Source organism: Manacus vitellinus, unplaced genomic scaffold, assembly GCF_001715985.3.
Source record: "Manacus vitellinus isolate BGI_N305 unplaced genomic scaffold, ASM171598v3 scaffold_5_pilon, whole genome shotgun sequence".
Taxonomy (NCBI): Eukaryota; Metazoa; Chordata; class Aves; order Passeriformes; family Pipridae; genus Manacus; species Manacus vitellinus.
This window is the reverse complement of record NW_021940682.1, coordinates 501,766-529,712: the sequence shown is the minus strand read 5'-3', so window position 1 is coordinate 529,712 and position 27,947 is coordinate 501,766. Positions and strand designations below refer to the sequence as shown.

Sequence of the window (27,947 nt, the reverse complement as noted above, 5' to 3'; positions counted from 1 at the left end):
AATACAGACTTTTAACTAAGTACAGTTAATTAGCCAGCTAAGACCAGAAGAGCACTTCCTGTAGCTCTTGCACTCGCAGGAGGCAGAGCCAGGTCTCCTGGCAGCTGTGATGAACATCATAAACTAAGTTATGTTAATCCCCCAAATTGCAGACTTGAGATAAGTCAGAGGTTTTACAACATCCATTATCTACTACTGTGTCTTTTACTTTGTTTGAAGACATGTGATGTCTATTAGCTGAATGCCCTTAAGCATTGAAAATGAAAGCAGAAATTTACCATTTAAATTTAGATCATGCTTCCCCCCTGTCACATACAAACATAATTTTAAAGTTTACTCTGAACATTTCCCAGGATTGTGTGTCCAGATTCCGAGCAGAAGGCTAATAATAACCCCTACATTATTATAGGCACCAAATGGGTGCTCATAAAACTGTAGTTACAGCCAGAGATAGGAGATGATAGTTGTTTATCAAAATAATTAATTAGTTTAAATTCATTTAATTCTGTTACTAGTACTGGGAAGTAAGCACACCACACAGTAGTATACTGGCTGGACTAAGCAGTATTTATCTTTGCCTATCATAACATGCTCTGATAAGAAATCACTACTTGCAGGTTCTGGGATTAATTAATCTTCCTACTGACAGAGACTGTATGGAATGAGCAATGATGTGAGATCAGGCAGATCACCAGGGAGGCTTCAGCCATAAGCAGGCTTTGGTCACTAGAGATTTATGAAAAAGTTGCTCTCCACCCACACCTGCTCCTCCAGCCTGCTCCACAAAATAAAAGAGGTGATGCTGGGGTGATACTATAACATACTATTAGGTAGCTACCAGTCCCATCTCCCAAAGGGTCACTTTTTTGCCTCTAGGAATGAGCATCTCTACAGTATGTCAGAAAACCTTTCTTTAGACTGAGCTTTCTTCTTCAGCTAATCATTTCTCCACTTTGCAACACAGTTCTTTTTACTGTGAGAAAGAAATACATGATCCATAGTGTTTACCTCATGTTTCATTTCCATTGTTAATCACAGCTGTTCTGTCATTCACTTTTGTTTTTCTCCAGTATCACAAACCCTACTGTGGACATGATACCTCTTAAAGAGCTTCTCTGCTCCTGCTGCCGTGTCTCTTAATTCTCAATGTGTAGTGGCAAAGCTGTTTGCTGTAATTAAAAATAAATTGCTGGTACAAACAGAAGTTTGAGATTCCAGGCAGCACGGAAATAACAGGAGCAGATATCATTACAACACAGAAAAGGAGGGAGGGTAAAAAAACCAAAATAGCTAAAACATGAGAACAGCCATCATCAGGACATTTGCCACCACTTTTCATGAGATGCTGCAGGCAGCTGGGAAGACATACACAATGTTGCTAGCAAATAGTCACACAAGCCTGAAAACCATTGTGGGGCACTGTCTCTGTTCTCACATGCCTTTCTCCCATTCTTCTGGGAATTTCTCCACGTGTTTGCTTCATTTGGCAATGAGCTTGTCAGAAAGAAAATAATTCCTTACCCTCTCCCCTAAATTCCAGGTAGCCAAGGAGCTGCAATACAATATCAGCTAATAGCTGATTTTGAAAAAAAATGGGTCCCCATAAACATTGTACTGTGCACTGTGTTAAAAAGATGTAACATTTATCAATGCTTGTGTCATCTGGCTCATAAAAAAAAGGGGATCATGAAAAATCCATGAGTCAGTTTTCAATATATTGTGTTGCCTTGATTCTTCATCTCCCTGTGACACAGGCACCTTACAGGCATGTATCTATCAACTGATTTGTGGCACATCAATCACTAGGGCTAAAACAAACTTCTGGTGTTCAACTAAGCTCTTTTGTCAAAGAAAGATGGAAATTGCACAGGACATATGATCTTTCAAGATCTTCCTGTACAACCTACTCTAGCTGGATTGTGATTGCAATGCAAAGTTTTTCCAGGTTATCTGACATTTCCATGGAGCCAAATCCGGAAAACCAAGGTCTGCATGTAAAAGAAATGAAGTACATCACAGAAAAAAGCCAGGGAACAGCTTGTTTTTAATTTGATGCAAGCTGTAGTCTCATTTGATGTAGTATATATATAGACTATAAATAAGACAAGAGAATTATTACAGTCAGGCTGAGGAGAAGAGAGTGACAGCTAATCTTCAGATTCTGACCACACAGAAACACCCAGTGTGGTCAACTAAAATGAAATATGGAGTTCTGCATGCCTTTCCATCACTGAGTTCCTGAGGCAAATGAGAGAAGGTATACTTTATGCCATTTTAGTTTACCATTTGTACTGATCTGTACAGACTTAGTGAAACAGTAGCAAAGTTGTAGGCACGTTGACAAAGGTACTTTTTGCTATTGTGAAAGTTCCAAGACCAGGCAGTGATCCAGCATTAATGCCAGTGGCCTTACTTACAGTGTGTTAACTGCCCTCTCATTCAAGCTGACTCGCTAGAGCCTGATAAAAATGTATTTTTAAGCATTTAGAGTTACTCTAAATCTTCAGCCTAGCAGCAGAGAGTATGTTGTGCCTCTCCAGAATGGGTTTGTCATACCAGAAGGTACCACGTGAAACAAAATGTCTTTTGCTGCTGGCAAGGACAGCAGTCAGCAGGATGATGAAACACAAGCCAACCCACAGAACTACCAAGCACTAACCCCAACAGGAGGCAAATTGGTTCCTTGAGCTCCTGACCGTCAGGCTCCCCCTCAAGCAGGGCTAAGGATTTATGGCCAGGTTGCTGCCAGCAGCCAGGATGCTCTCACAGGACAACTGGGCCTTGCAGATCAGTCCCTACCCCGACCAAGGACTCACACAGAATTGTCTTTTCAATTTATTAGAAAAATTTCATCTCCTTTTGTCATGACACTGCACCTCCTCCCTTACTCCCTGGAAAAGTGGTCCACAGGCCTTTCAGGACATGCAGACCTTCTCAAATAAGGCATCTTCACTTCCCTCCCCTTTCTCCCAGTTCCTCCTATTCACCTCTTGCCTTTTGAGCATGGGAAGGGGGACAGAGCAGGGGTCAGACCAAGTGCAAAAAAACCCACAAAATCCCCAAACCAAAATAACAGGACAGCAACAAAACTCCCCACTTTGGCACTGGCCATGTATGTATGTATGGCCACTCCTTCTGGTGCTCATGTATGTTCACCCCTTTGCCCTGGCAGGGGATGAGGCAGCAGCTCCACACTGTCCTAGGAGCAGTTCGAGGCATCTCCAAAACAGCCAGACAGCCCTTCCTTTCTGGACTGTCACTCAAGTGTCTCATGTAGCCTGTACCTTGGGTCAAGCTCAGCACTGACAGAGCAAAATCAACTTGGAACCCTTTCGATACACACAAATCAGCTGAAGCCGAGTAGCTGGTGTTGGCTAAAGCCAAGAAAGTGCATCTTTGCCATCTCCCTGTAAAATGACATCTGGATAAAAAGACACAATTTAGTTCCATGAATTTCTCCAGTGTAATATAAAACAACAGTGAGTAAAAGAATGAAGAAGCTAGTAAAGCTGGATATGTTTGTTTGTTTGTTTGTTTTAAATTTGCATTTCCTGAGTTGCACATTCTTTGCAGACAATTCGTGAGGTGTTCAGTCATTTCCTTTGAAAGAGAAATCTAAAAACCGAGATTCCTTCCAAAGACTGGCCTTTATGTTCAAAATTTTCCAACAAAAATTCACTCATGCCAAAATGCTTTGACAGGAACCAGAAGAATATCTTGCCATTGAAAGCATTATAGAATTTCCCCCCTTTATTTCCTTTCTTTTTCCTTTTAAAGATGACTAACTAATTAGACCATAAAAAGAGAGTGGGATGTTTTCTGAAGTCAACACTGGAAGAAATGTAAGGAAAATAAAATATAAAAAAGCTACAGCCCCCTGAAAATTTTAACATCTTGCCATTGTCTTAATGAACTGGATTTTTAAAGAAAAAAGCTTTCCACCCATTCTTTCTTTCCTCCCCCCACCTCAAATCTTAACTTTTTTACTTTCTACCTTGGGATGGGGAGTGGGGTTTATGTCAAAGTTTTATACTGAGAATCCTATTCTACTTTACTTTGCCCAGTGTCTTTCAAAACAGCACAGAAATTCAAACCTTACCCATGTCAGTTATCTAGAAAAGCAGTGGTTATTTATATGATTTCATCCATATGGCTTTCTCTACAACCCCATCACAAATATACTCTCAGACACACATCTGGAGGTGTTACCATTAACTATGTTTTGGAAAACCATATGTGTTTGTGATAACAAACCAGAAAGTTTAGTCTTCACAAAAGGAGTGGCGTAAGTTATACAATGAAGTCAAGAGAGGAGAAATGGTAGAAGTATGGATATTACACACTGTGATCCTAAAATGACCACCATTTAGGCACACCAGTGTGATCATTTGTCTTTTATGAAGGAGACCTGTGGAAAAAAAACCAACCCAACCTTATACTGGAATGATGTGTTATGGAATGGGATAACGTAATATAAATTAAGCCTCCTGCTTATATTCCATATGCAGCAGCTATTGTAAAAAAAATGCCTCCAGCACTGAAAGCAATGGGCAGAACATAAGTACAAAAATACTCCTGTTCAGTGGTGATGGGATGAATGACTCCTAATCAGTGTGTTTTGTGAAAATCACAGTAGACTGTCCAGATGAATACACGGAGATGTTCTTTTACTGTGAAATTAGCATACCAGAAGCAAGAAAAGAGTCACTTCCTGCTATTAACATTAGCATGTGGTTATAATCAAAGGTTTTGACAAGTGACTCCCGTGTTTTCCCTATGCAGGACTGAATAAAGAAAGTGCCCCTCATTGCACTAACAGGCTCATGCCAAGGTTGGTTTCTCCCCAGCCTCTGAGTAGTGACAAATTTTGATTCTAACCTGGGGTCCAGACATCTCTACCAGTGAAGGGAGATACTGGCAATTCCTTAACATTAAACTTGATTTGGACAAAAGCTGCAAGCCTACCAAAGCAGGGCCAGGCATAGGTTGACGTTGCAGAAGAGGTGGAGCACCCACAAGACCCTCTGCCCAGACATGTGAAGGCAGATAGCACCTCTAAGCTTGTCAAATAATCTGATGTGGAGCTTCCTTCCAGTCTGCTATTCAGACAGTTGAGATGAATTTGTAAATACACCGTGCTGTGGACTGGCAGAATTTCAGATCAGCTCCTTGAAACAGGTTGCTTTTCCCCAGGCCCTTTCCAGTAAAAGTTCCTAAAATCACGTATTTCCTAACGGCAGTAAAATGCAGTTACATCTGAGATAAACTGAAATTGCTGCTCACAAAAGAAATACTCCTCAAAACCTTGTAGAAATTAAAAAAATGACAGAGGTGCTAAATACACTGACATTTGGTCAGGCCAAAGGATGAAGAGACTGTTAAGAATCACAGATGAGTAGGACTATGGCCTCTGTGTCTTCCACAATAGGACAGTCTTTCCAAACAGCCTGTCAAAAGAAGGTCAGTTAATGACATGTAATTGAACAACGTAGTGAATTAGTATTTGGAGAGGTCTTTGGAGTCCTGCTACGTGCATGTTCAGCATGTAAAATGTTATTTCCTGTAAATATAAATCCAATAGGTAATGCTTAATATTTACATTTGATAATATATTAGTGGTTTTGAAGTATACCTGAACATGGAATGTTGTTTTAGTCCATGATCCTGCTGTGGGGACTAAGGTAGATGTTTGAGACAGGTATTCCCGTTGCTTTATACCCCACCAGAACAAAAAGACATTTGAACAGTTTTTGGTGTTCAGATTTGAGTCCACAGAACTGAAGCCCACACCATTACCACTGAAGAAAAAAGGCTTACATTACACTAAGCAATTTAACCTCCTGAAGGGCAAGAGCAACACATTTCATCACACAGCTGTTTAATCCTAGCCTGTACTTACTATAGCATAGTACATATATATACATAAATATATACATAAATATATACACATGCTGTTTTATATAAATTGCTATACAGTATATATATAAAAAAGAATATATACTTTTGTTATTTATATTTAATTGATCTTTATATATTAAAGTATATATAGTCTTTGTATTTGTATTGTCAGTTAGTGGAGGACCTCCCTGTACCCTTATAGAGAAAAACAAAAGCATAAGCAGTAACTTTTCTGAGCAGTTCACTGCTTAAGACAGTGACTGCAAACTGAGTAAAATATGAAGAGTTTGAGACAGCAAGACAGTATAAACCAGAACATTTTATACTTGGCACAGTTCTTCCTTTCCTTTTTCCTCACTGATCTCATTTTGCTCCATTAAATTTACTGTAGTAAACTTCTACTTTACTGCATTAGATCTGAACGTCAGAAGTGACCACAGTGAGGTCCAAGAGAGGAAGCGAACGCAGAGAAATCCTCCTGTTGATGTCTTGCTCACCTCTCATGTACCCACATCACTGAATTCCCAGACATACTGTCAAAGCTGAGTCTTCAAACCCAGGCCCACAGATGCAGAGCCAGAAGTAATGACCACGTGTTTATATCCATCACTTATCGGGATCAGAAAAGGATTCCGTATTATAAGTTCATGTTTTACAAACACACACACCCCCCCACACACACAGAGACCCCCCCAAGTGACCTGCACTTTCAAGAGCAAGTTAAATTCTCAGGGTTTTATTTTTAAAACAAACCATTATTTCCCAAAACTGGACACAGAGCTGCATAAGGAGGCAGTGCATCACATGCCAGAATCCAGTGGCACTGCCATCCTGCAGGCTGGAACTTACCACATGATGCTCCAAGGGGACTAAAATTCCAATATGTGAAAGGCCTCTGAGAAGGGTAATGGGGGATGAACTCTAACAAAAATACACACTTTAAAAAAACTAAATGCTTCATTTGTGAAAGTGCCTTTTGATCGTTATAGCCTTTGGTTTTAACCACTCTGGTGTCTCCTGCCAAGTGTGGTTTTCTGATGACATATCATCAGGGCACCAGGAATGGATTTGTTCGTAAGTCAAATAATGAGACCACCTTTAGACTTTTTTACAGCTGAAAATTCTCATGGCATAAGAGTCATCATACAGTTATTTCACTGCTGAACTGTTATTTTTCTTAGAATAACTTTGTAGCTTTTTGGGAAGGGGGATGTTTTTCAAATAAAACCCTGCTTCCCTTCTTCCCCAAAAAACTCAGCTTGCATTAGCTGGAACACCACCAAATTCATGAAGACGTGTATTCAGACAGATTGTAAATTTAGCCAGAGCATTTATGTTACTAAATCCAAACAAAGAACTAAAGCAAGATGCAAAATATCACACACATGCAAAAAAGTCCCAAAAGATATGGACTGAGATTTTTAAAGCTGAATAAGGGCCTCAGTCACACAAGTTCGAAAGAATTTGATTAATTGTGTGGTTGATAATCTCAGTTTATATGCCAAGTTAATTTCTGATCTAACTTCATTGTCTTCAGTGGAGTTGCACTACAAATGTGTTTGACAGATAGTCATGTTTCTTCTCCAAGAATAACTTCTGAGGCAGAAGGTTTAAACGTGAGTGAATGAAAGCCCCATGCCAAGTTCTACCCTAATTTATACCATGTACAAAACAGCTGACTTGGAAGTAAGGGTGTAAGGAAAGGCAAAAAGAGACATGAGTCTGTTCTTCCTTTGCTGGGACATTACATCAATTCCCTTAGGTAATGGTCATGTCTCTGAAAAACACAGTGGGAATCCAAAAAGCAGTTTGTTGGAGATTCTTTCCTTCTAAGCCTGCAAGTTCTTGTATTTCACAAGCAGTAAGTGTTCGGGGAAGAGCCTGGACCAGTCTCAGTGGAGGGCTGTGAAAATCACTCCTATTAACTACTGCATCAATCCTAGTCTTGGCTGCTTCAAAATGCATTTGAGGATAACCACTGGAAATGGCCATTTTAATATGAATGTTGGAATTAGCTAGTTAATTTAGTCAGAAAGTAATGCGTTTCAGACAGTCTCAACCTCAATGTTATTTTGAATCAAAACCTAGCATTTGGATTATTTTTTTTCAGTCTGTTGGGCTATTTTTGGCTCAGTATTAGTATTGGAGTTAAGCATGTCTAAATAAGGCTGACAGGTCACAGGGTACACTCAACTTTTCTAAGGTAAGAAGGAAGTAATGCCCATCTCAACTCTTTCTATCCAGTGTTACTAAGGGCAGAGGGAAGTTTTATGGCTTTGCCTGAAGCATCATTTATGCCAGCAGCAGAAATCTGAGCACTACAGCTCTAAGTGTAGTGAATTGCTAATGTCCTCACTTCTGATTCTTCTGCTGGCAGAGTTATTTTACTGAAAAGTGATGTAATCTGGCAGTAAGTGAGCTCAGCATAAACAACATGGCTCCACAGTAACACCCCTGCTAGGGCAGCATGAGCCAGCAAGCTGGTCTCCAGAGTGACATCCCAAGCACTTGGATGCCCTTCCCAGCTCTCCTATCATGGACTATTTTCAGTCAAATCAGGCAGCAGTCACATACATCATTTTAATACTCATCTGGAGGTCACAGCCCCATCTACTAAGCACCCCAAACAAGGCAAAAGCGATTTCCCACCCAACATAGATTGCAATGCTTATAAACTGAAAAGACTCCAGATCAAGAGTATCTCACATTCCCCACCTGTGAAATGCAGCTAGCTGCTAATCTTCAGCCTCATGAAAATGTGTGGAGGTGAAAAGCTTTATAGGATGGGCTGTGATCATTGCCATGAAAGAGAGCAGGAGTATTTTGAAGTAATTGGCTGGGTCAGAGGAGGGGAGGCTGAGCAGAGCCAGCCCTGCAGGAGCAGCAGCTCTGCACAGCCCCGAGGTGCACGCCCCCAGAACTGGAACAGAGTACATGGCTCTGAAGCTGACACTTCCCCACTCACCTGGGGTTGTACTGAGGTGTTTTTTTCTTCCCTTCCCCAGGCCCAAGCAAGCCTTATGCTAGTACTTCATTACTGGCAGTGCCCAGCAAGCTCACTGAGCTTTTTGTGCTCCCTGCTGAGACCTGCCAGCGGGGAGACTTAATTGCCATCTGGCCCTGTGTGTGGCAGCCACCTTCATTTCTTTACTTCAGCTATCTCCTGGATATGTGATTATTTATGTATCTGTATATGCTGGAGGCAAGTACAACCTGTTTTTTCCCTTCTCACCAGAGCTTAGATCTGTGATCTTTAATTCTTCACCTTTGCAGCACTCCACACCTGTACCAGTTCATCCTCTGTACAAAGCTGTACCTTCCTCCTCCCAGGCTCACCTCAGGAGCTGCAGTCCAGTTCTACTTTTCCTTCTCATTGCTTGTCACCTTCTCACTTCCTTCTTTTGGGCTACCTCCAAAATCAGCTCTTCTCTCTCCACTCCTTCAGAGCTGCTGCTTTCTATCACCTGCCCTAGACATTAGTGCATGAGAGACTTTCTTCCAGTCCTCTTCAGCATTTTGACCCTCCTCTCCAACAATTTCCATCTGTAAGTATAAGGCTGTAGCAACTAAGTGGGCCATTTTTAAATATAAAAATAGTTGGACAGATTCCCCCACTCTCTTCTGCCTTTCAACTAAGAATTGCCACATCTACTCTGAGGGACAAGGAGAGCATTTCTGCCAAGGTTAAAAAAAAAAAAAAAAAGAAAAAGTAGTATTTCCTAAGGAAAATAGAAACTTAAAATAACACCAATTTAAAATTGCCTCTTGTGTGGTGATCTCATTTCCTTATGACCAGCTTCTTATTACCCCTCCAAGTATGAGACATAGTTAATCTTCTGAAAACTAATTTCTGTTTGTCTGATTAAGCAAATCTTAATTCATTAGATTTATTCTTCAGACTGTTGCCTTCTCCTGCTCTTGGGCACCGAAATCTGGGATGTAGGGCATTCTCACGGCTTTCATTTTGAAAAGGGTTAGAACTGAGTTTAGCTGTCACCTTTTACTGTCCATCTGTAACCAAAAGAATGACCAATCCTACAGGGAAAGCTTTTTCTACAGCTGTAATGGCTGCAATCATAGCTAGTGCAGTGAAATCTCTGGCTTCATCTTGGAAATGCAGAAAGGATTTTGAATAGTTGGCTGTAGTAAATGGTTCATTTACTAGAAATGAAATTAACTGGAATTCCACTAGAAATTCAAAGCACTGCTTAGTTTTAAATTTGAACATAATCAAAGTCTATATAAGTTGCTTTTAAAAGGGGTGGAGGGATAGAAAAAAATTAAATATAAGAACATAAGTAGCAAAATCTTAGCCTATAAACTGAAACTAGGAACTAGCTAGTCCAGCACTCCAAAATCTAAACTTTCTTCTTTATTTCTGCAAATTGATTAATAGCATTTGTTGACCGTTGGTTTAAAATATTATAGCTGTTTGCTTCAAGTGACAAGTAGGCAAAACATAGAAGTTAAATTGTTACAAGGAAGGCATGCCAAAATAGAGAAGGAAGCTATTTAACCAATTAATTCTGCCTTAGAAGATTTACAGTCTGAAGAGGAAGTTTTCAAGAATGAAATTTTGAACAAACCTCACTTTGAAGCATCGAAGCATCCTGGTTCAAAAACTGCCAGCTCTTTTTCTACTGCTTATAGAAAACCTAAAGCATCCAAAGTAATGTTTTTTTCTGAAGGTCATCTGCTCATAGCATTGGAAATGGGGTTGTTTTGGTTCTTTAATGGTAGAAGCTACTGTGACCAAAAAAAATAAAAAAAAAAAAAGTGGAAAAAATTAGAAAGTACCGTCAAAACCTCCTTGCATTGTTAGGTGGGTAATTGATGAATGCTGTAAAGAGTTTTGTTTTTATTTTCATTTTTTTTCCACACTCCTAAAGTGTAGAGTGGGCCACGAACAGTGAAAAGCTCTCAGCTGCTACAATAAGCGACACTGAATTCTGCTCCATGTCCCTTTACATGGAAAACTTTGCTGGGAAAGCTTAAAAAACCCCTAAAAAACTGTCGAGTTGTTGTCTTGTGTTTCTCACCTGAAATCTTTGTCTCTCCAGCTCTTGTCGTGCGCTTCCTGACCAAACGGTTCATCTGGGAGTACGATCCAACGCTAGGTAGGTTATTTGATTAAGCATTGTGTGCTGTATGTAATAGCAGGGCTGAAATAATGGAAATTTATAAAGTTGCAAGCCGTAGTCAACCTTTAAATTTGCTGTGCAAAGCTTCTCTGTGGTCATTTAAAGCTGGAACAAATTGTTACCTAAGGCAGCAGAAGAGAGAAGCAGTAACACGCTCAGTCAAAAGCTGAATTACTGCATGGGGCACGTTTCTGCCCACACAGGTCCGTGGGAATTTTGCCATTGAAATCAATTTGCTTTTTCAATTTGCTTTTTCAATCTGCAGATTATTTAGTGTGCAATCAGTTTTCTGCTTTTGAATAGCCCAAACAATCATCTGCTAGAGAATGACTGGAATACAAACCTTAAAAATTCAGGGGAAAAAAAATTGTAGGTTCTTACTGTCGCTAGACACAGACTTAGGTAAGTCTTTTTGTCCTCACTTTTGAACATATATTGTGTCTCACTTTTTGGGTGACCAGATAGGGGCACCAACCATCAAAAGAGCATCCACATGTCTCTTACACTGCTCCCACTTAGCTCTGTTGGGTCTGGCACTTTCAAGAAGCTGGCTCAGATATCTCAAAAAACATGTCCAACAGAGGCCTGACTTAAAATTTTTGCCAAGGTCAAATTTCTTAGTTTCTTAAGTTAGTTTATATTTAAATGCTCTGTACCAGAACAGATCTGGGCCAAGAAGTGCAAGTTGAAACCTTCATGAAGTAAAGGGCTGGGAAATTCATTTTCTTCAACAACGTGTTTCTGTCTCCTTCCTGACCTTTCTTTGCAGGCTCCAATGCAGATCATACAGTTAAATATCTTTTTCTTTATTAATGTTCTTTCTCTAAGAGGTCTCACTAAGGAAACAGAGAATGCCATAAACTTGCACAGCAAAGCCAAAGTTTAATATCTTCTATTACTGAACCCAGGTAGCCCTTTCAAAAAAGCAAAATATCCGGGATCATACTAGTATTTTTATCTGACAAGATGAACAGATGACAGACATCAGAAACCTCATCTTGGGAAAACAAATCTCAGAACAACCTGAACTCAAATACATTCTTTTATCTGCTACTATCAATATATATTCATCAGCGAATTATGTGTCACCTGCCTTGTGCTGCACAGGGGGATGTTCAGTATAATGTTCTATTAATATTATTAGTTTTAGTACTTCACATCTCTGTCACTATTACATCATTTTAAGAACTTGACAAGAAGTGTATAAAGTGTTCTCTCTCAGCGTAGTCCAAGTTCATTAACTTCTTCCAGGGACACTGCATGCAAAAGCATCCTTTTTGCCTTGTTTAAGCACACAAACAAAGTTATTAACAAGCTGCAAGGTTTATTATTTTTTCCCCATTATGAAGGCCCCATGCCCTTTTTGCTGTACTAGACTTGACATTTGCTTCTGTTTTACAAATGAATACAGTTGCAAATTACTGTGCCCCTCAGGAATTCAATGGTTGCAACACAAAGCTTTTGTGCAGACAACAGTCCTATCTCAATAAACCAAAAATTAAATCTCTCACAACCTACTGAATTCTACATTCTCATTCAGTTTAAAGAAAAACAGCTTAAAAATTGTATATTACAGTCATTGTGATGCTAAGTGCTTTAAATTGCTCAGAGGAAAAGGTTTGAGAAATTCAAAACCAAATTATTGTCAGTAAGTTATTTCTTGATCACAATGATCTCTGGTGAAAGCTGCCCACCAGAGATTGTTTTTTAAAGTATTATTTTTTCAAACTATGGATCAGAATGGGGCTGAAAAAAGATTCTGAAGTGTTAGAAATAAAAAAAAAAATCGTGAAATTGTAACCACTATCCAGGTCTTCAGAGATCAATCAGAAATTAGCTGTACCTTCAAAAGCTTTGAGAAACTGTGCTTGAAAGAATGCATTTCTGTCTTTAGCATGGTTATCCTGAGGTGATTTGGTGTCTAGTTACCTGCAAGCATCACCAAGCTGAGTCCACTGAAAAGTTTTGGCAGAATACATTTATTTCTTCTTAGCAGTGATGGACTAGCAGTTGGGTGGAAAGAGGGATCTCTACATGTTCAGCTGATATAAAAAATTGAAGTTGTGTCAGTGAGACTCCTTTGCTCTACAGGGGGAAATAAGCAGCTTTGTCAAGTAATTCTGGAAGGACATGAGTAAAATAGATGCAAACTATCCAGCTCCTAAGCAACAGGACGTTTTGCCAAAAATCACTGGGACTGTGACAAAAATTTCATATTTATAGTTTACTTCTTATGTCAAGTTTTCAACGACCCATTAGCCCTCTGATGCAAGGAATCCCCAGATAATTCCTATTTTTAGGAAAGTGTTCACCAGGTTGTCCAAGGCCTGATGGAAATTCAACATTATCCTAAACTAAACATCAGGTTAAAAAAACCCCTATTTCTCTTTTAATTCGTGGGTGGCACATTGTATCTGGAAGGGAAAAAAAAAAAACCCACACCTTATTAATATTCCTTACTATTCTAACCTGCCAGAAGGAAATGAAGGACCATATTTTTAGCAACACCTGGATATATTGCTGTATCTCCAGGAGGTGAATTACAGACCACAAAATAACATTTTCCGGTGGGAGGAACATCACTGAATCTTGCAAGCTTTGGTACGAAGAGCTGCTGCTGAATTCAGGGCTTTGCAGCTCTGCTGCTTTTGTGCATGATGCTGGATCTGTGGAAGCATCAGCAGGACAGCTGCATCTCTGCAAAAGAGCTCTTTATTTTACTGTTCCCAGCCCAGGAGTAACAACTGCAGCAAAGTTCATTTTCTGGGGAGTGTTAACCATCAGCTTTGACTTCTCCATCATTTCTGTTTAACTGGCAAGTCACTGTCACCATCTTGGCACGGGCTTTTTGTTTGTTTTTAAAAAGGTGCTGAATTCCTCAGGCTAAGTGGTTACCTGGCATTATCAAGGTGAATAAGTTTCCACAGCAGTCTTTATTTATAGTAAATTACACAACTATCTCATGTTTGCAACAGAATTAGATGGCTCAATGAAAGAGGTCTATGTAGAAAGGGGCTGGAACTGCACATTTTAAAAAATACATGCAGCTGTTTTCTAAAACATTAAATATATGAATTCAGTGTCAAACTAGCTTTCTTTAGCTTGTTAAATATGTACTGAGAAAGGGTGTTGGGTTACCACATGGATTTCACCGAGATTCACGAATGTATTTTAAAATAGAACACAACTTGAAAATTAATAAGCAAATTCGGTGTGATGTTAAGAAGGCTTCAAAAGCACTTGGCCTGGTTGGGGCACCACTTAAGCCACAGCCTAAAAGCACTTCACAAACATCAGCAACTTACCTGCACTGCATTTAATACAGAACTGGAGATTTGTGCTCTATTTCAGTTTGTATCTATTGAGAGATTCATAGAAGCAGCGTGAAAACAAGCGTTCCTATGTACCATTTTGGCAGCAATGGGGTGGCAGCAGGCTGACAATTTGCTGGCACCAAGGCAGAGTTTGCAGCCTGCAAGCAGCCACCCTGGCAGCAGCACTGCTGCAGGGGGTCCTCTCGAGTCTCTGCCACCCCACTGCTGCCCCAAAATCAGAAGTGTGTAAATGCATAACACTTGCCAGCCGGCGTCACCCCAGGGATGGACACGCTCTGTGGGATGAGTGTCAAGGTGGAAGGGCCTTTATTTGGCCACCTGCCCTCTGTGGGTAAACTTCTGTCATGAATGCAGGACTCCCATGGACCTCAGTGACACAGAGTTTCTCACCATGGCTCTCAAGGGTGCTGTAAATAGCTGCTTTCCTCATTGCCAGTAATTTGAGATAAGTCTGCATCTCAGCAGTTTTCCCCCATGGCAGTGCCCAGAAGTTTGGGTGCCTTCACCTGAGCTCAAAGATGGAGAGATATTGTGGTTTGCTATTTAATTGATTTTAAAATTGGAGTCAGCCATCAAGTGAACTGCTAAATCTGTTTTTTTTTCCTGGGAGGCAAAAGAGGAGGAGGAAGCCCAAAGAGCCATCACAGCAGCAGACAAACAGATGGCCTGCAGAGCACTTCATGGGTAGCAGCAAATTTCCTGCCTCCATAAGCCATGACATGCAGGGGGGAATCTCCTGGATCAAATGATGAGAGAAGAAAATTCATCATTGCTGTGGCCGAGTGCTTTTAAAAATAAGTTTTGCAGTATTTCTCTGAGAACACTTGTGTTGTTCCACCATAACTGGAACAATTTGCTTTACTAGAAACAGAGTTGGGATATCCAAGAATTAAAAAAACAAATAAGGACGGGGGATAATGAAATAGGTTTTTTCTTTTTTCAGAATCAGCATTTTTACATACAGTTGGGAGAACCAGGTGGTTTCTGAGGCTGGGGGACTTAAATGTCATTTTTTTGCCATATAGGGACAAAAACAAAGAAATAAAACCCCAGGTGAAGTGCAGGAGACAGGCTCCTCAGTTCTTTTCTGTTGCCTGCAGTCTCTGCCTCCACTTCTCACCTATAAAATCCTTCATCTTATAGAAGGATTGTAAATCCTTTAAGTAACTATTACTCAGAGTTAAGGCTCATGTATCAAAGGTGCACAGAAACACCAAGCATTTCTCAAAAGACTGGATTTTAAACAAAAGTCTACTTATACCAGCAGACAGGGAGACAATATTTTTGCTGACCTTTCTAAAGTGTCTTGGCTTTCTCACACTATCCCTAGATGTCTTTCTCTATCTGTTCCCACATTTCATACAACTTTGCCAATTCTCTGAAAGGAAGACTGTCTCTGAACAGATAATCAATAGAACAGGGCATGACAGACTGGCCTGTCTATAAAGGCAAAGAGAGACAAAGCAAAGGAGTTTATTTCATTTGAATGGGATAGAGAAAAGACCGCTCTTTGAAGGACTTAAAAGGAGCAGAGGTAACAGTAAAGAAATATTTTATATATAATATAAAAAATTATAATTTTGCTAGATTAGTAGTGATATTTTTTAAAGACTGTTTCTTCCAACTGGGTCACAATTTCTTTGCAGGTTTTTATTCACCCTTTTTCTACTGGGCAAATGAAAAACCTGAGCTGGTGTTTCTATGTAGTCCTATCTAATGCAACATATAGAGAGCCTATGAGACACCAAACGTGTAAAATGGCTAAAATACATAGGTGTCAGTAAATCTCCTATCTAGGAGTATAAAGTATTACAAATTGCTGTCCCACTAGCTTGATTATGAAAGGCCCATGATAGCACCATTCCTCTGCAGCAGAACATGGGACTGCAGAAGGGTACACACTAAGTAAACAAGTGCTTGAGGGAAGGAGACAGACACCTCTAGTTAGTTCCCTCACAGCACAGAATTTAATCTCCTACAGACCAGCTCAAGACTTCCAGATTTCACCACTGTGGCAAGAATAGCAGAAATCACTTCATGAAGATATTGTTTACACTAGCAACAAGGCTTTTCCCGTTGGAAAACTTATTGCAAGGATCATTATTTTTGCATTAGAAGAGTAGTTTTGCCTACATCTGTAGCTGGGGGTTCTGTTAGAAAAATAGTATCATTCAGGGATCACAAGAGGAGTTTTCAGATGCCATACATGACAACAGTAGCAAATAATGCTGGTCTGAGTTTCTTTTCTGCCCTTGATAAATACAGATCTGTATGAACATCATAAACAACAGAGCAAAGTAGGAATATATCCAGACTAGCTTGCATGAAAATGGTTGATAATCAGAAACAGCTTAGCAGTGGGAACCAAGACCTCACTAAGAAGTATAAGGATTTAATATTATTTGTTGTATATTCTAATTTACCCTGGCAAGAGAAGATGTGAGAACTATCTTGTTGGGATAATTTTGTGCCAATGAAGCCACAATAAAGAGCTCGAGTACTAATATGGTTTTCAAGGACTGTCTTTGCTCTCTGCTTTATTGAGCTAACACAGCTGGATTAATGACTGGACAGCTGGAATAAAGTCTGAGTAACAAACTCTTGATCCCCAGAATTGCTTTCCCTGCTGATCACAAGTTGAGGAAACACGGCTTTGTATATTGTAGATCTCTAGTTTTCTTGACTTGTGGCTTACTCAGCGAGTTTTTAACACTCCTGAAAGTTTAACTGCCTGCCTTTACCACAGAAACACCACAGCAGCACAACTGAGAAAATGCACAGAACAGCAGACAGAACTTTTAACAGAGCAGCCCATACTAAAATACTAAAATAGGTGCTAATAACTGATGGTCCCTTCAGCCCTAGGGTGTAGACAGACCAGCAGCCATAAGAGGAAGGCAGCCTGGAGAAGGATCATCCTCCAGCCCTGTCTTCTTCCTCTTTCACAACAGGATACTGCAGTCTACACAGTGCTATAACATTCTCATAATTAAAAATAACCATTTTTCCATAGTTAGCAAAAGAGGGGAGAGTTCTGCCATCGTCCTGCAGAACTTTACCCTCTGCATATTCCTTCTGAACACCCGTGTTGACAAGTGCAGCCTATCCAAGCACAATAAAGGAATAACACGTGTGCTCTGGTACAGGCTTTCAGCCAAAGTGAGATGTAATGGTAACCAACCATTTGGGGCTAGGAGGAATGAATGGCTGCCAACCTGTGTTTCAGGGAGTACCATGACAAACGTGTAGACATTTAATAAATCACTGTGCAGCAGCGTTATTTTCAAGCCAGACTCTAGCTATTAGTATCCTTGATTTTTATTGACAAAATTACTCATTCCTTCTGCCTCACAGTGGTTAAGGGATTCAGTTCTCAATAGTCCAGATTGTGCCTTCCTAGGCATCTCCCCAGGCTTCTATTTTTCCTTCATCAAAAAAGTAGAAGCATTATTTAACTTGATATAGATTTAATATGTTGCATCATTTTTACTGTACTCTTCAGCAGGAGGAATTTATACTGAATGTATATTATAGCAATGAGCTGTGAAAGTATTCCCAGTTTCTCTGAGGTGTTTCTAAGGAAATGGACTCCTATGGCCTAGAGCACCTTAAAACACCAACACTAGCTTCTAAAATGCTCAACAAAGACTTGAAATGATGAAATTGTGAGAGCAGCAGAGGAAGATGCTTACAATAACATGGGAAGAAGTTATCTGAAAATGTGGTTTGTTTTCTTTCATATGAGTCTCAAGATGAAGATATTCTTGATGTCAGCAATAAAAACACTGCTTTTTTATGGTAGCTCAACAGACAACAAAAATCAGGAATGGCAGTGGCTCTTCTCACTGTAGCTACAGCTGCAAAATATTTTGCCTCTATTTTTCTTGCTCATCATATTCTGAAATGTTTTCCAGTTTTCCAGTGCTGCTTTTGCACCTTCAGGAGAGCAGGCTTTTGTTTTGCTTGGTTTAGGTGTGAGAAAAGTCTTGCTGGTTATTTTTTGTTGGCAAAAAATAAGGCAAAACAGCCTCACCAACACAAGCTTCTTGCCACAATAAAACAAAAAGGCATAGCAAAATAAGATTTATTCAGTCTTAAATATATCATGGACATAATTCCTACCAGGGACCAGCATCTCTGTCAAGTGTTGTTGGGAAAGTTAAGTCAGAAAATTAAAAAAAAAAGAAAGAAAACAACAAACAACTGTTTAAACCTTGAAGCTTCATCCCTACTAGTTAGCACTGCTCTGTCTTTGTTGGTTTTGTTTTAGCATGCCTTAATGAATCCAGTCCTCGGGTACCTCTGCACATTTTCTCTGCCTATCTCAGTAAAAGATAGGTGAGGACAGAACCTATAGGAAAAGAAATGTAACACCACTTCACTTCTCCTCAAAAGAAACGCATTCTTTGCATGCAGCAGAAAAAAATCATGTGCAGAAGGCAACAAATAAACATGCTTCCCATTATTTTTAGAGGTATCTCCAAGAAAACTGCAGTCTACAGTTTCTGTTTGGAGGCCAAAATTTTATTTATTGAAAATATCAACACATCAAGAAAAAAATCTCCCATGTGTTTTACCTTAATAAGAAGAGCAAATTCTAGGAATTCAACAAATCCTTTCATATCAAGATGAGAACTTTATAGTCTAGTGGGGCTATGCATGCACTAGCAATCTATTACCTTCCCACTGTAGTAAAAATAGGAAAACATGATAAAACCCAAACTGCTTTCTAAGCAGTGACCTAATGAAGCCTCATTTCTTCTGGTTTTTTCTCCGTATTTTGCACTGCAGTAGCTGTTTGCTTGTGTCCTTGTGTTCAACAGGGCATCCTTTGTCCCCCACGAGTCCCCACAGCACCTGAATCTTCTTCTAAGGTCACCTACAAACAGTCTTTGCCCATCTTCATGGACCAGGGACAGCCCTGCATCCTGGCTTGTGCAGAGGCATGTGCCCCCTGACTGCCCAGAGCATACACTGGCTCTCCTGCCCTGTGCCTCCTCAGAGGTGTGAAGGGACCCTAGAGCTGGATTAAATCTCTGCAAACTAATATATTCTTCTTTCATACGTGTTTTGGTTTAAATTTGTAGCTCTACATGAATTTTTGTGTGGTGTGATAGTTGTACATAAAGGGCACATCACACCTGTGATGTGTGTACTGGAACTTTTGCTTCTGTGTTTCCTGATTCTTGAGGTTTCCCATGCAGAAGGATAACTCTGAAGAGTCCAAGTCCAGTTATCAGGACTGTCAGTCACAAAGTTTCCTTCCAGTAACTTTCCTTTTACTACTTTTTCTTCTTTTACACATGATAATAACAGGCAATGACCGTGCATGGGATGTTGTTTGTGGGTTATTGATAAATAACCCAACTATGCTAATTTTGGGGTCTGTGGTATCAATGATTAGAGAGTTACGTGAGGTTACACTGCCTTAGCATTAGAAATATGTTTTAAATACACAAGGGTGGTACTGTGCTTACTGTAAAACCACTGATGGTTGGTTGCAAAATAAAAGCCCTCCTGTAAGGTAAATAACAGAGGGAATATTTAACAGCCAGATGTAAGCAAGAAAAAGCACATTCAGCTGTGTTTTGAAGAAAGCTGGGGTTGAGGAAGGAAGAAGGCAGGAGAGACTTTCTGAGTCAGGAAGGTACATTCAGCTCACAGGGGCTTTCTGAAAGGTGAAAAGTTCCTGAAGCAGCAAGGAAATGCAGAGGAGGGCAGATTTCAGAAAGGCAGGCTCGAGGAACGCTCTGGAGAAGATGTCAAAGGAGACCAGCTGTCAAAATCATTGTTCTCAAATGTGATAGGCAGGTGCCATCCTGATGCATGTCAAAGACTGAGGGAGTCTAAATGAGCAGGGAGTTAACAACAAAAAAACCCAAAACAACAGGAACCTTTATTATGTTAACATAACTAACTATGGGGAATTGTAGTATTTTAAACATTCTGCTGTCCAAGAAGACTTTAACCATAACTTTGAAGTTCATACCTATTAGCTGAAGCTTTTTGGTCTGAAAACTCAGCTATAATCATCACAAAAAAGCTCTTTCTCCAGATCTCTTGCATTTCTTAGATCCAGCTGGCTGAAAAACACCATGAGACCAAAGTTTCTTAAAGCATTTTTATGTATCCCCACTTTATGAACCTTTCTTGACAAAAATGGACTAAATTCTATGTAGAAACAGAGTTTGTGTCCTTCTGTACTTAAAAGTAAACAAATGACTCTAGACTACTCCTTAAGTTTGAGTGTAAAATGGTGTATGTCATGGCATTGCTTCTTCTCAGCTGATTTACCTACTTCTACTACAAGTGCTTTCCTAAAACCAGTAAGCCCTTCCATGCAAATATTTCCTTCCAGAGCTGTGACATACCCCAATATATATTGTCGTTTCAAAATAAACAGTTATTGAAAACAACTTTTTACATTGCTGCAAATATAAACCAAGAATTCAAAATTACTTTTCAGATAATAGTTTTTCTCTAGAAAATATAATATTCTGGAACAAATATGTTTAATAAATGGGGATACTCCTGGACAAACAGGTTTGATAGATGACCAGCTAAGTCTTATAGGCCAAAACTGTATTACATATGTCCCAATAAACATAGTGCAAGGATGTGATGTGGTCAAGCTATGACTGAATATTGCATCCATGACAGTCTGTAAGTCATAAGCTTCAAAGTTTTCTCTATATAAGTAAGTTTTTTTCCCTGTATTTTTAAAAATCCTATTTCTAAGAAGAATAGGGAGATTTGTAACATGCTTGTAAACACTGAGAGCCCCCAGGGAAGTTTTTTATTTTTTTTTTTTTTTCATGGAAATCATAATTTCCCTAATCATTCAGTAGCTGTGGAAATTTGAAAGATTTATTCAGCTCCTATTAACAAATTATTGTGGCTTAAAACCAAGCCAACTGCTACCACTTTCCAACATGCTTCTCAGGCCTTTTGGCAGCTCTAAATATTTTTGAAATAAACTTCAATTTTTCAAACAACAGGAATATGAGAACCAAGAGTGCTTTGCAGGGCAAGAGTGATGGAGGGGTTGCAGCTTCATAACCAAGAGGGACTCTGAAATCTGGCATCATCTTTCAAAGCCACACTTATCAGCACCTTTGAGCTTGTTATTGCAAATATGACTAGAAGCATAGCACACCCCCAGACCAACAAGAAACAGGTCAGATTTGCTTATTTATACTGAAACAGAGCAACCCACTAAATCTGGCTATTTGCACAGCACTGTCATCTTTGGGCAAACCACGGCTCAGTCAACACAGCAGCTCCCTAACTCTGCTTTGAAGCTGGCAGATTTGATGCCAAGCCTGTGGAGAGCAAAACACAGCTCCACAGTTTCTTTTCCCTCTATGAGGTTTTAGCCATAGAGCTATAGATAGAAGATGTGGGCATCACCTGCTGCAAATGACAATCTGAAGCTCAGGAAGTTGCCTGAGGCCATTTTGGGAGCCACTGGTACAGTGTTACACTTTTCTTTTTCTACCTAACCATGATGATGTAAGCATGAGACATTTAGAGCCTGGATTCATCTGACCAATTTTAGACTTCCAAGTGCTTTTGAGGTGTGATTTTTCCTGAGAGAGAGCTCAGACAAGCTATATCCAGCAGCTATTTTACTTCATCAACTCTAATAGGAGTCAAGGGTGCTTAGCTGAGCAGAGACACCTGTGTTGTCTATGGTTTCAGTTGGGAATCCAGCAGTTATCTCAAGTCCTGTAATTTCTCTCTAGCCACGTGTCTCAAAAAAAAAAAAAAAAGGCACCAAAGGGAAATGATATTAATAAATACCAAAGCAAGGCAATGCATTTGTAAAGCACCATGGAATCAGTGTGAACAGACTGGAGCTCACATCTTTAGGCCTCATAAGTTACAAGACACCCAGATTCTTCAGATGTTTCTGTTCTCTTGAAGGAGAAGCCATGTCCGTGATTACACCAAAAGAAGGCTTTCAACATCCAGCCCTCTTACGCTCATTAAAATTCACCCAGCTACCACACATTCCAAAGCACAGGAAGACACATTTACTAAGATTTATTTACACAAATCTGACCCAAATTGATGCTGCTCATCCAAGATCAAATTCCATTCCAGCGTGAGCAACCAAAGTGAGTTAAACTTGCAACATGAAGTGCTGCCAGGGTCCTACTTTGAGAACTCAAGTATCATTTCAGAATCATGCTGCTTTTCTGCAGCGAGCACAAGTCTGCTCGTTGAGATTTATTCTCTCATTTCACAGGGAAGGTCTGCATGGCATTCCCTGCTCTGCCTCCTAAGAAGGATGTTTCACAGATATGCTGCAGTCAAAACTGGGTGAGCACCTTCTCAAGTTCTGTGGAACAATTCTCAACAGCTACTTGTTAAGCAGGGCCAGATGGTTGAAGGCATTCAAGCACTGCAAAGTCTTAACAAGTAAGGAGCTAATACCACACTACTTAGAGAGCCATCTCTTCTTCACAGCACCCTCCCCCAAAGAAACAAAGCCTTAAGTTCCTAAATAACCTTCCACTTGGAGTACTACACAGGGAATCCCAACATAGCACTGAACGTTCTAGCCACTGAAATAACTCATTGAAGGTGCATCACTGCAGCTTCCACACCAAACCAGAGCTTCTTGCCTTTTCTGCATTCCCTGAGGAAATTGCTGCATCTTAGAGGGTGTGTGGAAGAGACAGATAAGACATACCACTGAGAGACTTAGCTGTACCTTACTCTGCTGTGTAGGTATAGCCTCAGGATCATAAAGGTAGACTCAAACTCCTTCAACAGCCTCAAAATACTAAACAGAAGGGGTATTTACAGCCTTTAAAAAAAAACAGTCTTCATTGTCTGATGGTAAGAGTGCTTACCATCTGCTTAAGTAAATTGACCATTTGTCCCTGTTAGAGACAGCTGGGCTATTACAGCAATTAAGGTGGCACAGGGAGGGAGTGACATTTTTGTTTTGGGAAGAGGGTGTTTGCAGCCCTGACAGCTTGAAACATTCATGGTTATGAGGAGCTGACATTCTTAAGCACGTAAGGAAAAAAGGACGAGCCCTTTCAGAAGTTCAAGTTAAAGAAATGTGTTTCCTACAAGATATCCTTCATTTCTGTTGAAGAGGTTTGCACCAAATGAAAGAATTGTATCTCTGACAGTGCAAAGCATTCATAGTCACTGGCCAGACTTTTACAACATACACATTTGCCTTTTGATATGGGACATCTGTGAGCTAGCAACAGTAATAAATCTGAATGTTAGCACAGATAATTTTCCAAGTTTTAGGTCAAATGCTATCAAATTTAGCTTATCAGCTCATTGAGATAAAACAAGCCTTTTTGTCATTAGCTTTCTGATTAGTTGCTTAGTTCCAGAACCTGGGACATAGTAAATAGGTTCCTTTTTTTTTCCTATAGCATGGTGTGAATGCTTAATGCCCACTGGTTATCCTTACAAATTATACACAGGGAAATGACTGCTTGATCCCTTGCTAGAAGAGGGGAATGTGATGGTTTCAGAATGTTTAAAACAGACATTCCTCAAATAGTTAACTGATCTGGAATTTTTTCACAGTGTAAGGCCTGAGCTTAGTGGTTAGGTTCCTTGATCTGCAACCATACTAGTTTTGATCTTGTGAGACTTCAAGCTGGGCAGTGACAGACTGTTGAGCTGGACACTTTGAGAGGTGTAGTGTTTGCCTTTCACAGGCAGCAGCCTTGCCTAGGAGCAAACAGGAAAAATGGAATACAGCCTTGCAGAGCTCTCTGCCACAGGAAAGTGTCCTCTTGTTGGGTGCAGAGTGCAGTGTCCACAGGCACAGCCCTTTGCAGGTCTAACACACGGGAAAGAAAAAGCTGTGCCGTACAGAGAGACGTAAAAGTGTCTCTGTCGTAGAAGGGACTTGCGTGTGTTCCAGAATGGCTGGAAGAGCTCCACTAAATGAAATTTAGTCCAACTGTGCGTCACATTTCAGCTCTTGTGCTGGGAGAGCTGTAAGGAAGATTAAAAAAAAATAAAATGTCCTTTTAATACATTTCACAATATGTTCTTATTTTAGAGTCTACATATCGTCACCAAGCTACCATTGATGATGAAGTGGTTTCCATGGAGATACTAGATACAGCTGGTCAGGTACGTGGCTGCATGTACTGTTATCCAGTACCTTGGCTTGGATAGACAGCAGGGAAGGGGAGTGTGGTGGTGGTGGCAGTGTGGTGGGTGGCAGGTGTGCTCTGCTTCTGGGGACAGAGATTTGCTTCTAGGCAGAGCTCTCCCCTCCATCACCACCATCAGCTTGCTGCTGGACTCAGCATTCTGCATCCAGATCTTCTGCAAGGGACTCTGCTTGGAGTTTTCAAATCCCGGAAGAATAAACAAGTCGAGGTTTACTGTGGTATTAAAATTATTCTCATGTTTTAATTCAGGGCCAACCAGACATGTCATTAGTAAAAAATAAAGTCACAGTCTATTTCTACAGCCAAGTGATAAAGCTTTACAGCCTCAACCCGTGATTTGCACTAAAGTGAAGAGCAGTTTTGTCATAGTCAGGTCTGCCTTCCTTTCAAAATATGGCACGTGCTCATGCTGGATAGGGCTATGCAGCTTGTGTGCTGGATATCATTCAGCAGAGACCCCCTTCCAAACACCTGCTACCAGCCTGTCCGCAGGCAGCTGGGCAGATCTCCTATGCTGTGTGATAAAATAGGTGATGTGTGTAAAGTATAAAGTAAAGCAGCTGTACGTGGCTTTGTAGGCTTTGGAGGACCAGCATCTCCCTGAAGGTCTGGTGTCTGTTCTGTAAATCAAATTCCTAAGGCTAGTGTCTGTCTTTGGGAACAGGAGGATCCTATCCAGAAAGAAGGACACGTGCGATGGGGTGAAGGCTTTGTGCTGGTTTACGACATCACAGACCGAGGCAGCTTTGAGGAAATGCTGCCGCTAAAGAACTTGTTGGATGAAGTTAAAAAGCCCAAAAACGTCACCCTGATCCTGGTGGGGAACAAAGCAGACTTGGATCACTCCAGGCAAGTCAGCACAGAGGAAGGTGAAAAGCTGGCCACGGAACTAGCATGTGCTTTTTATGAGTGCTCTGCTTGCACGGGAGAGGGCAACATTATGGAGGCCTTCTACGAGCTCTGTCGTGAGGTTCGGCGGCGAAAGATGGTCCAGGGCAAGACTCGGAGGCGAAGCTCCACCACCCATGTCAAGCAGGCAATTAATAAGATGCTTACCAAAATCAGCAGCTAAAAAGAGCTGTACTAAACCAGATAAGATTTTAGAGCATATTAGCTTGGAGGCAGGGATGAGGCAGGCAGAGCACATTTAATTAAAAATGGTCAAAGCTTTGCAATGGACAAAAAAAAAATAAAAATATGAACATCACCGTATTTTTGAATAACACAGAGTCGTACTATTTTCCTGTTTTGAAATGTATTTAGCCACACTGCTTCTGGCTAATGTGGAAAAAAAACCAAAAACACCAAGGGAAAAAACCACCAAATGTACTCCAAAGGACTAGATGATTGCAGGAATTGGCACCAACAGAGAATCTTCTGCTTCTACGTGGCTAGTCCAACGTCCTGCAAATCAGTAGTGCCTAAACATCATTTCCAACCAACCAGCTGCTCAGTAAGATTCAGCCTTCACTCCATCAACTACCATCACAGCTAACATTCTCCAGGACTGAATACGTGTAGAGGCTGCTCTGTTATATCAGAAAGTTTACCTGACACCTTCAACCAGCTCTAAGTTGGCTCATTGTGTGCTTTTACTCCAAACTGTACTTCCTTGTTATTTTTGTCAAATCTATGAGTGCTGATGTTCTTAGCAAGGTATGCAAAAAATATAGGAAAGGTCTATTTTATGGAGTGTTTGGCCAGCAAGACATACATTTCAACAGAGCTGAAGTTCAGCTGCTCTTCCAGATCCTACGAAACTGCAGAATTCATGAAGAAATAACCAGCTAGTCCAGTGGCATTTCAGCTTTTTTCCCCTCAAAGTGCAGGACTGTACTTGGGGAAATGGGACTAAATGTGTTATGAAGTCAAATTAAAAAAAAAAAATATTACTATTGATTTAGTTATGGGTAGTTTTTAGCTTTTGTTTACACTTCTTGTTTTGATCTTTTTTCAATTCAAGTAGTTCCTCTTAGTCTATCTTATACTGAAGAAGAACAGAATCCTTGGGAAGGCAAGTATTTAAAGTCTAACACCCAAATGCAGATCAGATGTGACTGGCCTCTACCATATCAAAAGATCACAGTTTCCAGCTGTTTAAACTTCCAGATGTTGCTTGGAGCACTCTGGGGTTTAAACCAGCACAGTTTTTTTGCTGCTTTTATCTGGCACATCGAAGTGAAAGTGTATTTTATCAGATTTTGGTGCCAGGGATAAAAAGTGTTCATTTTTTTCTTCTCCCTCATGCATCTGATTTAAGCCAGCTGTCAAATTTTGCCTCCTGTCTAGTTGGTTTGTTAACTGTATGCTAAAAGATGTAAGAACCAAGACTGGAAGATTTAAATTCAGATTGTCCTGGTTTCCCACCAGTTGTGTTGCATCCCTTTAGGCAGCGTGGTGTGCAGTTCAGACTGTTATCATGAAGAACCACAGCCAAAGGTTGGGATGATAAATGGGAATATTAGCAGTACTCTCCTTTGAGGGAACCCCCCCCTTTTAGCAACTACTTACAACTTTATTCTCCACTGCTTTGTACTTCCTATGGTTATTTGCCTCTGTGATGAAGTAACTCCAAAAGGCTATCACATACAAATTGCCACAGATTTAGGAGAATATCTAGTTGGATAATGTTTCAGACAGTTATAGGTAGCCATAGAGGTGATGGAACAGGCTGAAGAGTCAGATTTGTTAATCCCTGTCGACAGAGAAAAGTTCCAAGTTAGGACTTCTTTCAAAAGAATGTACTTCAAGGTATTTTACCAAAGTAATTATTTTTAAACTCTCTCTTTTACCCAACCAGCATCAAAGAACATCACATTCATATATATATTTTTTTTGTGTTGTTTTTTGTCTCCTCTGTTTCTGTATTCTAGACAGTGAAAACTCATTTCACTCTTCTGGAATCAATGTCTATATTTTGGTCCTCATGTTCAAGTATATTTCCATACACCATCTGGACACACTGCAGTGGAAACACTACCTTGTGCTTCTGGGCAGGGGGTTCTTGCAACAGGTTGTTACGACCCGCCCCAGGAAAAGAGGGGGGGGGGGCGTAACTCAGGTTTTATCAAAAATTCCTTTGGGGTGGATTAAAGCGAAGCGACACTAAATAATCGGTGTATGAAAATATATAAGATTTATTTCAACAGTTTTGTATCAACAGATAGGTTAACATTTTTGGGTGCTGTCATAATCAATAGGTAAACTAACACCTTTGGGTGCTGTCATAAGCTTTCTGGGGAGGAGAAAAATGCATAGGGGAGAGAAAGGCAGGATAAGAGCCAGGGAGAGTAAGGGAAAGAAAAGCTGAGAGTAGACAGATGTCCATAGTCACCGCCCACGGGGTCCAGCGATGCTTGATGGTCTTGATTTGCAGGCGGTGGGGGAGAAGGAGAAACTCCCGAATT

General features: G+C 40.3%; 1 protein-coding gene across 1 annotated transcript in view; it reads left to right on the top strand.

The window, feature by feature from the left end:
• Positions 1–27,549, top strand: part of RERG (RAS like estrogen regulated growth inhibitor) — a 101,506-nt gene extending 73,957 nt beyond the window's left edge. Inside the window, exons 3-5 of the mRNA XM_018080237.1 lie at positions 10,959–11,015; positions 24,423–24,496; positions 25,205–27,549. Of these exons, the coding sequence (XP_017935726.1) occupies positions 10,959–11,015; positions 24,423–24,496; positions 25,205–25,612 (539 nt within the window). The 3' untranslated portion in view covers positions 25,613–27,549. The remainder of the gene's footprint in view (positions 1–10,958; positions 11,016–24,422; positions 24,497–25,204) is intronic.
• Positions 27,550–27,947: the final 398 nt, after the last annotated feature.